An 11826-nucleotide genomic window follows, 5' to 3' on the forward strand; every position below is an offset into this window, starting at 1 on the left:
GAAGGTATGAGATCGGGGAACTCTAGTTCTGATTTGATTCATATTTGTAATTTTCATGATGTAACGTGTAAGAAGTAACATGGCACTGTTTAAATGCTTAATTGGTGTACCAGAAAGGATGATAAGGGATCTCTGATCTAAATATGATACTTTTCTACCTGTGATAAAGCAGATATTTCAGTTTAAATCTGTTTCAAGGTAATGTAGGCGTAATTTTTGCTCTGTAATATTCCACCAGCCTGATGCTGTCTGTCATTTATAATCATATAGCAGGAAATGGCTGTGTTCCTGCTTCCTCTCACCTGCATCGGAAGATGGGAATAAAGGAGCTAGAGATGGGAATGGAAGAGGTAGAGACGGGAATAAAGAAACTAAAGACGGGAATGAAGGAGAGCTAGAAATGGAAATTGAAGGAGCTAGAGATTGGAATGTAAAACATAACGATGGGAACAAAGAAGAAGCTAATGGCGACTCTCAGCGGATTACCTGTACTGCACAAGAGTCTCTGCGAGACGACAGGAACAAAAAGGAGACGTACAGCAAAACGGTGGAGAAGTACGTAGAGAAAAACTACCCCTACTGGCTGACTGCGTTTCACATGGTCCCTGACATATTCACCACTTCTGGGAAACAGGATGATTTGGGAAAAAGGGCAGGAAATGATGCTGAATTGCGCGTTTACTGCCGCCTCCATGAACTTGGTAAAGACCTTGCCAAAGACCAAAATGGTAATCCAATGTTTATCATCCACAGCTTTACTGTCAGGGAAAGAAATCAACGTGGTAAAAAAATCGGGACGGTCCTCGGGGAATTCGACTTTGTCATCGTGAGTAAGAAATATGGACTCATCTTCTTAGAACTTAAGGCATCAGATAAATTTAGCAAAAGTGATTTCGACCGCGCAAAAGATCAGATAAAAAAGTCTCGAGAGGCTCTGTCATCGCTTCTTAAACTTCCTGCTGGTGTATCCATAGCTGCTGATTTTGGTTTTGTGATGATGCCCAACTGTCAACGGCCACAGAATTCGAAAGAACCCTACAAATCTGGCTGCTTCAAGGAAGACTGTCAAGACGGCAAGAGTTTCCGCAAGTGGTGGGACCAAAACATTAGGGACGTCACGCCAGGGCTTGGGGATGACACTTACAAATCTCTACTTTGCTGGTAATTATGTTCATGGATTTTCCTGGGCGAAAAAAGTTTTTAATATAAACTAATGAATTCCACGACCTCATACCTTTGTCAAGTGTTTATCTTACGACTAAATGTTTTTCATTCATAATGCAAATAAGATCCTCATTTTCCTGAATTATATCATTAATTATATCATGAAATATATTCTGCACCTGATGACAATCTAGTATTTCCACATAAATACCATGCATATTATGTTTAATGAAGTCCATCTTCACACTTTTCAAATACCGCGATGAAATGAAATTCCCTGTAACTATCAGTAGGGAATTTTAGCATTTTCTATGATTAATTTGCTAGTCCAGATAATGAGCAAGGACTCATCAAGACGTATGCATCTACTTACATGTAATATCATTTAAAAACTACTAGTAAATAAAAGTAAAGGTACCGGTCATATATGCGTCATTGAAATGCTGACTTCTCATATGTGCATGTATGCAGGTTCATAGGTATCCGAAGTACGGTTCCTGCCATGGGCGAACGGGTAGATAGCACCACTTCCGACGTCCTGCAGATGTTCGACAGTAAGCAACTCGCTCTCCTGGACAACATTGGGCTGCCTCTGCACCAACTCATCACAGGGCCAGCAGGAAGCGGCAAGACTTCGATCCTACTGCACAAGGTACGAGCTCTCGACACACACATCAGAAAAGCTGAGAAAAAAGAGAAGATTCTTGTGCTCTGTTACAACAGACCACTGGAAGAGAAACTCACCAAGGAATTGAAAGAATGCTCCTGTGTTACAGTCAGAACTTTTGATTCCATTCTGCACGGCAAACCGACAGAAGATGTTGACCTAACCTTCGACCATATTTTCGTCGACGAAGGTCAAGATCTCACCGGTAAGTGGCGAGAGCTACTAGAGGCGATCCAAAAAAAATCGATTTGCGAGAGGAAGTTTCGTTGGATTTTCTTCGACAATCATCAGCTCGTAAGATTAGGAGCAACAGGACTTTCTTCTGATGATCAGGACAAGGCGATTAAACTGAACAAGGTGTATCGGATGACACGCAGTGTTTATGACCAGTTCAAGAAGTACGTATACCTTGAAACAATGGAACCTCAGTGCTCTATTGGACACAATATCAGAGGCATGTGCATAGAGTGGGACAAAACCAAAGGGAGTGATGACCCTAAAGATGCCAAGGTCGCCTGTAACTACATCTCAGAGCGTGTGAAGAGGCTACTTGACGAGAAGGTGGAGCCAAACGACATTTGTGTTCTCGTTCGTGATAAGGAGACTGCGGATGGCATAATAAAGATCCTTAAAGAGGACAAGAAGATTGCGTGCCAGGATGCTACGCAATCTATCAAGAACGATAACCCGAAGACCATCATAGTAGAGAGTATCAGAAGATTCAAGGGTTTAGAGACCAAGGTACTGATCTTGTATAATCCCCATTGCCCTGGAGAAGACAAGAACGCAGTGGAACTGCTGTACACAGCCTTTTCTCGTTCTTTCTGCCATGTTATCATCATCGCGCCTCGCACGGTTATTGATACCCTTCAGTCAGAGGATGGCGGAAAGAAAAAACAGCAGTCTCCTTTTAAGCAACATGACAAAAGGAGCCCGGCAAAAACAAACTTGGTGACTGCAGTCTCGGCACTTGAGAAGAGATTTACGGACGAGGAACTGACTGGACTTTCAAGTAGCGATATCAACACGATTCAACAGAGTTTGAAAGGGATGATAAAGGCGGTTGAAAGGTCAAAGACACCACGACTAGAGAACAAGAGCTTGGAAAGAGAGCTAGCATCGATTGCAGACTTGGGCATTGTCAAGAACAGGTTAAAGGAGTACTAACCTCCAGAAGGAGGTGCTATATTTTGACAGGCATTAATTTTAGGAAGTGAAAAATGCATATTATTTTACAGTATACAATTAAATGCCCATTTTGCGCTCAAGTCTTAAAACGCATCGAATCCAGGACAAACTCTCCAAATACCCTCAAAACTATCCCAGAATACACCACGCTACCCAATTGGTGTCTATGTTTTAAACAAAAAGTTACGTTACAGACCTCATTTCGGGGGCGATAAGAAAAATTCGTACCGTTTTGTGTTCTTTTGGTACCTTACCAACCATTGCCCTTCTTGGTGTCCTTATCGCCCCTCATTTATGCCACAAATATTGACGATGAAAAAAACGGCATAATCTAGTTATCCTTTCCATAAGTGGCGTAATCTAATTATCTGTTCAAGTAATACTTACATGCAAATAAGTTGAGAAAATCAAAACACGCAGGATGAAACTAGCGCCCACTGCATTAGACATCCTGATATTTTAGTATCAAAACCGCAGGTCAAGCAAAGTAAAGCAAGTAATTTCTCAATAATCAGTTTGTTAGTGTGCTTGTCTCCTACCATTTTCGTCCAAAAATGTTTATGTTGACCTGAAGTGTATGAGTATTGCGTAAGCCAGAGTTCCCGGATGTATCAATTGTGGTTCAGCATGGGGGAAAATGATATTAATATTACTTTACAAACATGCGCCGTGCAACTCGTACAAGCGAAATTATGTAAAAAGTCGGCTAGTTATGTATTCATTGCAGCATGATGTATCGGAAAACAGCACTTCCTTCTGGAGGTTAGTACTCCTTTAACGTCCCTTCGGTGAAAAACAACATAAAGTGTCTGCTGAATGTTATGATAAGACTATCAACAAAAGCGCTATACTATAAATATCATAAATTTTACTTTCTTGTGTAACATGTTCAAGTTATATCATATTAAATCTATCATGAAAAGGAATACGAGGACATATTTTACACATGCATAAATATGGACATGATATAAAACTTAATTTACCCACCGGCTTTGCTAGCAATTATGCAAGCAGAGCCGAACTTGACCGCTTCCCCCTATGGATTGAAGCCTGTTGTAGATTATATAGCTTTTATTATAGATTAGATTATTATAGAAATGTTCCCATTTGAAAGCCTCCAATATGAAGCTTTAATTGTACAAAAAGACATTGTTAGAAGTACAGTACCCTTTTGGTTGTTGAACGTGAAGACAATTTTACAGGAGTCCGGCTATAGCTAAGGTCCCAATTGGGAAAAGGGGCCCTGGCGGGTAGTTCCCGGGCTGTTTTTTACCACTTTCGGGCGGGACCCCGACGTAGCCCCGCGGGGCACCCTGCGGCTACCGGGCTATTTTTTGGCCCGTCGGGGCCCCGATAAGAATTTAATTCTGAGTTAAATTCTACCCGGGCCCCGCTGACAAAAAGACGCCGTGACCTCATCGTGAGAACACCGAGAGGTACCCCTCCGGTTGCCGGCATTCCACCGGGACACATTTCTTACGTCACAGACCAGATGAACAGAATAAAGGTGTGTACTTCGTAAACCCGGGTAAAATGTGTGACCTCACAGATCAAATGATCACAACAAATACGTGAATTCTGCATTACGTATAGGTCAATACAAGACATCGTCAGAGAATCTGCTGGGTACCTGCCGTGTGCCTGCCGGAGACCGACCAAAGAGGGTGACAAAATTTCTAACAAAATGCTACTGAAGGAAACTTTTAATTGTGACCACGACAGCCGATGCCCGCTCGACTCCTGAACCCGGCCGGGGCCAGCCGGGGCTACATCCCCGACGGGCACCGGCGTAATTGGGACCCTAGCTTATGCCTGCCTATATACACACGAGTATATGAACAAGCCATTCCATCTACCCGAACTAAGACAAATATTAAAAGATATGTTCATCCAAAAATTCAACTCAGTACTACAAGCACCAGGACAAAGAGAAAATCAAGGCAACAAACTTAGAACATACAAAACATTCAAAGTACTATACGACAGAGAACCATATTTAGACATTCGAAATTTTGATAACCGAAGAGCCTTTTGTAAACTCCGTATTAGCGACCATCCTCTACACATAGAATCTGGCAGGCATAGCCGTACACCGTTACAAGACAGACTATGCAAATTCTGTAACAATGCTTGTATTGAAGATCAGAATCGCACTTAATGCTTGACTGTATATTATATGATGATGAACGAAAATCTTTGTTCAATTCAATTAAGCTAGACAAAAAAACATTATCAAAAGAAGATACTTTTAAATATATCATGTCATGTACAAATATAGATGTCATCAATGAAGTATGTAAGAGTATATTTCGAAATGTTTCAAAAAGAGGGAAGAAGCCATTAGAACTTAGATTGATACTACTTTGTATAGTTTTCTCTTTTTTTTTAGTATCATCTACCTTAGACTCTATGTTAGCCTCCCTTTATCATCATTATTGTAAGTTCTTTCTAGTATGTTGTACTATGTACATTCATGCATTTATCCCCCCCGGGATGAACATGCAATAAAGTTTCATTATTATAACTGTGTTATATGGCCCTGCCAAATGGACATTTTCTGGGCTGAAAATCATAGTAAAGGGACCAAAATAAATGTTGATAAAATTACATTTTATGTGAATCCAAAATCCAAGCATTGTAGTCCATGAGGCGTTGCGCACTCATTACGTATCATTTCATATTACTACGTCCTTTTAGCATCTACTCTGTGTCGTGCGTCACGCATTTGCAGCACTAGTCTTACATAAATTGCATATATGCTACCCTGAGAACACTTGAAAACATCTTACAGGACAATACTTCTCCTCTTTGGGGATTCATCACTACTCCCTCGGCCAATCACTACAACCTCCGCAATATTTTTTTTACTATTTATAAAATGTAAAATGGGGTCAATCTTGCTTAACATGACACTATGTGATTTTTCGTCTTGAAGGTGCCAAGAACCATATGTATTTCCTTCACAGCATCTATTGCCCTATCACCCCGTTACACTACATGGCTCTGTCCTTAGTGCTGAAATATGATCCTATCATGCTACAATACATTTTTGTAACCATTGTAAGATTTATGTACACAAAGGCACAGGGCTATAGAGGGAAAACACCTCATCGTGTATGTTCTTCTTCATTGGTAGCAATCATAGTACGATGATGAACTGTATTCCAACACAAGAATCAAAGTAAACTCGCGAGAGTTGTGCAAATGTGACCTATTCACACGAGACTTATTGGATTACATGGGACTTCACGTATTATGTCAGGTATCTGTGAAGTTTCATCTCGAAGTGACAACAGACTCAATTTTGTTCAACTTATTTTAATGCTGCCACCAACACAATACTCATTTTCATTGAGTGAAGTGAGGAAAGTCTTCCACAGTGCACAGGTCTCAAGTGCACAAGATCGGTGACATACGGCAGGGTTCGAACCCGGGTCCTATTGGTTCCGAGGCGAACACTCTACCGTTATGCCACACGACCCACACAAATGTCTTTAAAGCTCTCTTCCTTGTTTTGTCAAGCCACCTCCTACAGTACTTTTGCTACATGTGCGTGTTAACAAAAGAACAACAGTAAACAATACCAGACTCATCGTTATTCCATTGATTTCATTTTATTCACCCACTACGTCATTTCCAACATGTCCAATGTACAACTATTTACATCAAGTATACAGGAGTTCTACAACAGAAGAGTTGTGGCACTACAAAATATTTTAGCATAATGTACTGTGTCTGCATGCATAATGTATTGTGCATAACATTTCAAGTTTTACTCACGTATTTAAGGGTATTATCCTTATATATGTCCTTGGTTAAACCAAGAACATATATAATGTTCTTGGGATAACTATATAGTTTCCAAATGTTGCGNTTGTGTGTGTGTTTGTGTGTGTGTATGTGTGTGTGTGTGTGTGTGTGTTTGTGTGTGTGTTTGTGTGTGTGTTTGTGTGTGTGTGTATCTCTAGTGAGCTAAGACCTGTCCACCCTGCCTCCAGTAAAGCCCTCATTATGCGCATCAAGGTGAGGCGATAATTGCTCTGACCTCACCTCCCACTCCCCGCCTGCTATTAGCATTAGTTTAGGGTTGATATGACACCCTTCTGTGCAGTCCCCAGGGCTTTCCCAGACTATACACAGTCAAAAGACTGTTCACAAGAGATGTGTCATGTGTGTGTGTGTGTGTGTGTGTGTGTGTGTGTGTGTTTGTGTGCGCGCACGTCTGTGTCACAGTGTGTTTGTGCGTGCGTTTCCTTATGTTTTTGTAGGTACTTCAGTGCGTTAAAGTGGAAGAAAAGGGGAAGATTTTGTAACCGCAGGTTGACCATAAGGTCAAGTTGGTAGTCCGAACATGGTCTCCTTGCAGGGTGGGAGAAAGTGTTTAATAACTAACGAAATATTGACCTTATTATTATCAAATATAGGGGATTTGCGGAGCCGGGCAAACCCATGAAAAGGGTGTGCGTGGATATTCACTAGCTATCCGGCGGTTTTTCTATCAAACGTTGGCATTCCCTTTTGTATTTTGTTCTGCAGTATAGCGAAGTAAATCCCTCACGAACTCTCCTTTTGCTCCGCTGCGCGAAATGTAGTAATCGCGAACATAAATGCATTTACATAAATGCATTTACATTATGCTGTTAGTAATTTGTTACTAAAACATGCCTTGTATCCTGTTCCAGCCTGCCCAGGTAATAAGGGAACAGACCCGTCCACTTCAAAGCCGGCTGGCCTGACTGAGATACTGCTGGGCTCCGTAGAGCGAAATGAGGATAGCCCCTCCAACGTACAGGGGCTGGACACTGTGGAGACCGTCTCTGAGCCATTTGTGAGTGAGGTGTCTGAAGAAAGAGTCGTCCTTCAGCCAGGTGAGATTCACTGGCCTTCTTATCAAAGAAGAGGATGTTTGCGCAACAGAAAGTACACTGACGTTTATATGGTAAATTATGAACTAGAATAAAGAAATAAAAGACGATATGCATGAAATCATACCTATGTCACAGACATACATGCAGTCCTCCTTCAGCTAGGTAAGAATCACCGGCGCTGTTATCAAAGAAGATGCAAAGAAAGTACAATGACGTTAATATAATCAACTATAAACTATAATAGAGAAATAAAAGCCATATGAAATCAGTTTTACGGCACAGAATTATAGTAATCATATTGCTTTAGCAAACGTGTCAGAGATGGTATCGGAATGTTCAGTTAATGTCCAGCCTTAATCTTAGCAAGCAGCGTTGCTTTGTAATACTAGTTGACAAGACTGATTGACAATGTGTCTAATTCCTTTGTTGTTGTTTTCACCTCACAGAAACACGCGAAACACAAGGTGGCCTCGAGGATCAGCTAGCTGACAACATGGCTGTTTCTGATGACGACACGGCTGTTTCTGATGACGACACGGCTGTTTCTGATGACGACACGGCTGTTTCTGATGACGACATGGCTGTTTCTGATGACGTCACGGCTGTTTCTGACGACGAGTCGGCAGCCCAGGCTACGGAGGAGCTCGAGGCGGTGGGCAGCAAGCTGAACACACTGCGCGAGTTGCTGAACCTCGCTTAGATGCGACATCTAACGACATAATGTAGAACTGCAGATTGAAACTTATTCATTTGGTCTTTAAACATGTTCATCGATATCGTTAACCAACCAGAGAAACATCATCAAATCGGCTAAGCAGCGACATCCAACGACATGATGTAGTACTGTAGATCTAGACTTCCATCAGTTTTCAAGCATATCGTTTGGTGACAAAATAGTAACCAACCAGCAAGACATCACCAAATTGGCTAGGCAATATAAACTTGTCTGGCGTATTTGATAGATCCCCTTGTAGATGAAATCCATTATACACTGAAACATGTGGTGTCGACCTTTTGTTCTTTAAAAGTGATGGGTGTAATCTGGAATCAGATTTAGGATCCTACCTCAGCGTTTTGGTCGCATTTTTCCTCTTTGGAGAAGGCGAAGAACAGAACCGAAATATGTATCGTACCTTCAACGATGTGTGAAAATATTGAACAAAATACATGTAAAGCACGACTGTAGCCTGGTATCCGAACCTATTATAGCTGACCAAGTCTCTAAAGACAAAAGAGACCCGACAGCTATAGTGTAATAAACTTCTTTAATTTGCGAAGGCATGTAGTCATTAATATTAATTAGAACTTTAGTTATTGATATTAACACCTCACATTACAGGAAAATATATCGTAAATACATCATGAAATCGAAGCAAGCAGGTTACAGTTAGGGTATGAATAAACATTCATAATTATAAGCCATTACTAAAGGCGCCATATAGGAATGGTTAGATTTTAATCATCTTGGAAGTCACGTGCGTAATATAGAGCCGTTTTCTTGAAATGTAGCTGTTTATTCTTACCTTCGCCAAGAAGGTTATATTTTCAGGGGCGTTCGTGTGTGTGTGTGTGTGTGTGTGTGTGTGTGTGTGTGTGTGTGAGCACGATAACTCGAGAAGGCTTTGATGGATTGTCTTTATACTTGGCAGGTGGGTAGGTCTTCATGATATGCAAATAAGGTCATGATTTGAATAAATTATGTTTATTGATGTTCACCTTCTCCTAACTTCCAAATGTGGCAAGTATGAAATTCCCAGCAGTTACAACTATAAAATTATGAAAACGTTCCATTAATTATGCAAATTAGATCCTCATTTACATAATCTACATCCTCAGATGTTTTTTCTCGTTCTCAATGCCACAGATGCCACAAGTGTTTCATAGTTCTATAATCGAACAAAGCAGATTTATAGAATTTCCTGATTTATTATGCAAATTAGCTCATGATTTGCATAATTGCCATCTGATTATGTCAAGCATCACTGCAACTACCTACATACCAAAAATCATGACAATCCGTCAACCGGTTCTTGAGTTATCCGCCTTCGAAAATTTTTCAACAAATGCTCCTGCAGTTCCAGAACAAGCCGCTAGGGGGCCCAAACTCATGTCACTTCTTTCCTATTCCAAGAACTATCTGCCATCTAAACTTCGTGACCCTAGCAAGTTCTGCTGCAGTACCTAGGAAAGCCTCCAGGGGGACCAAAATCTAATCATTTCTAGGTCTCACAAAGACCTATCCACCTACCAAGTTTCATTCCAATCCATCAAAAGCTTCTTGAGTTATCGTGCTAAACCACAAACATACATACACACAAACGCTACCGAAAACATAACCTTCTTGGCGAAGGTAAAAATAGATTTACTATGCCGGGTACTACGTGATTGTATGGTGACGCAGCGGGAAACGTTTCACCGCCGGCCGGCCGGCCGCAACCGCTTTGCAAGACGTCACCACCGCAAGTGCGGTGAAAAGTACAGCTTTGGATCCCGGAAAGTTTGGGTAATCAAGGAGGTTTAGAATCAAAATTTCTTGGGGTAAAAGATTCATAAAAAGAAGATACTATGTCAATGTTGATTTTATCTGTAACGGGCGGTAGTTGAATGCTGATGCACAAGTACGTAGCTTTGTTGTTTTTAATCGAAATGTGCCGAACAGTTCTTTAATAGCGCTCGCCCGATCGACCCATCTTACGTATGAAGAGGAACAATCATCAAGACGGAGAACTAGGTGGAGTATTAATACTACTGTGGGTGTAGGGGTGCTACTGAATAAAAAAAGATTGACACCGAAAGGCGAAATCAAAACAACAACAAAGGAGTACTGGGACTTACGATTCCGAACAGGAGAGAGTGACTGCGGTTCAAATAAGCTCTCCTAATGTGATAGATATTTTTGTCACAAAATCAAAGGAATAAACACTCCAAAGGGAATACACATGTATTAATTTGTACTCCGTAAAAGTACAGTATGTTCAGAGGAAAGAAAGACTTCCTTCTGGGGGTTCATGTTCTGGAAAGTTGTCCTCAGCGCTGCCACGGACCTTTCTGTGTTCTTCAGCTGTGGGTGTACTTTGCCTGTCGGGACCCCACCCACGGGCTCGGCGGTAAGATTTCATCAAAGACTACATTTTAACCCTACCTAGACCGGGGGGGGGCTTAAAGTGCCCGCGGCAACTTTGATGTCACCTAGCGTCTGAACGGCTAGCCGTAGAACGGCCAAACTTCGTGACTTTTCCTAGAATATTGTTGGCAACAATTCTCTATCATTGGAATAAGATAATCATTTTTTGTGTTGCCATGGCAACGGGTTTGTGACAGGCATTTTTTGCTAAATTTAGTACTTTTTGTTTCAACAATAGAATTGTATGGGTTTTATGTCAAGTTACTCATGGTTTCTAATATTAATAACATCCCATATAATTTTATGTAAATTTTATCATTAAATATGCATAATTTATGCTAATTTGATGACGTCATTGGCCAAAATCCAAGATGGCGGGCCATTTCATTAGAACAGGTATATACAGGTTATTTTCATTAAAATTTCATCAATACTTCCATTTCTTTTTCCAAAAAAGTTTTAAATGAAGGTCTTTAGTATGTTTACAATGTATTTTAGGCTTTATCATGAAAAACTATTTTTGAAAATTCAAGATTGATGATCCAAGATGGCGGATATCTTAAATATGCATGACGTCATTTATGACGTCACCGGTGTTGCTCTGGGCAACATAAGACTTAGTACACCATAATATTCTGTCATAAACACTTTTGGTACAGTTATGTTGAATACCATTTAGTTTTCAGGGAAAAACCTATTCTGACGGTTTTGGCCAATAAAATCACATTAATGACGTCATTATGACGTCATATTACGTCATAACGACATAAAAATTGTAGATATGATAAACTTTTCGACTAGTACACCATTCTCTG

General features: G+C 40.7%; 2 protein-coding genes across 2 annotated transcripts; both read left to right on the forward strand.

The window, feature by feature from the left end:
- The first annotated feature begins 400 nt into the window (after positions 1–400).
- On the forward strand, positions 401–2998 carry LOC109471245. The gene is made up of 2 exons (XM_019770524.1): positions 401–1161; positions 1636–2998. Exons 1-2 carry the CDS (start codon positions 401–403, stop codon positions 2996–2998), a joined length of 2124 nt encoding a protein of 707 aa, XP_019626083.1.
- A 4372-nt stretch (positions 2999–7370) lies between these two features.
- LOC109471246 lies at positions 7371–9081 on the forward strand. Its single transcript, XM_019770525.1, has 3 exons — positions 7371–7386; positions 7702–7887; positions 8334–9081. Exons 1-3 carry the CDS (start codon positions 7371–7373, stop codon positions 8585–8587), a joined length of 456 nt encoding a protein of 151 aa, XP_019626084.1. The 3' UTR covers positions 8588–9081.
- The last annotated feature ends 2745 nt before the right edge of the window (positions 9082–11826 follow it).

This window comes from Branchiostoma belcheri, unplaced genomic scaffold, assembly GCF_001625305.1.
Source record: "Branchiostoma belcheri isolate BF01 breed outbred unplaced genomic scaffold, Haploidv18h27 scaffold243, whole genome shotgun sequence".
NCBI classification, from domain to species: domain Eukaryota; kingdom Metazoa; phylum Chordata; class Leptocardii; order Amphioxiformes; family Branchiostomatidae; genus Branchiostoma; species Branchiostoma belcheri.

Coding starts and splice junctions, on each gene's coding strand:
- LOC109471245 (XM_019770524.1), top strand. CDS start 401: ATGGAAATTGAAGGAGCTAGAGATTGGAATGTAAAACATAACGATGGG. Junction 1,162..1,635: donor TACAAATCTCTACTTTGCTG/GTAATTATGTTC, acceptor GCATGTATGCAG/GTTCATAGGTATCCGAAGTA.
- LOC109471246 (XM_019770525.1), top strand. Junction 7,888..8,333: donor AAGAGTCGTCCTTCAGCCAG/GTGAGATTCACT, acceptor TTCACCTCACAG/AAACACGCGAAACACAAGGT.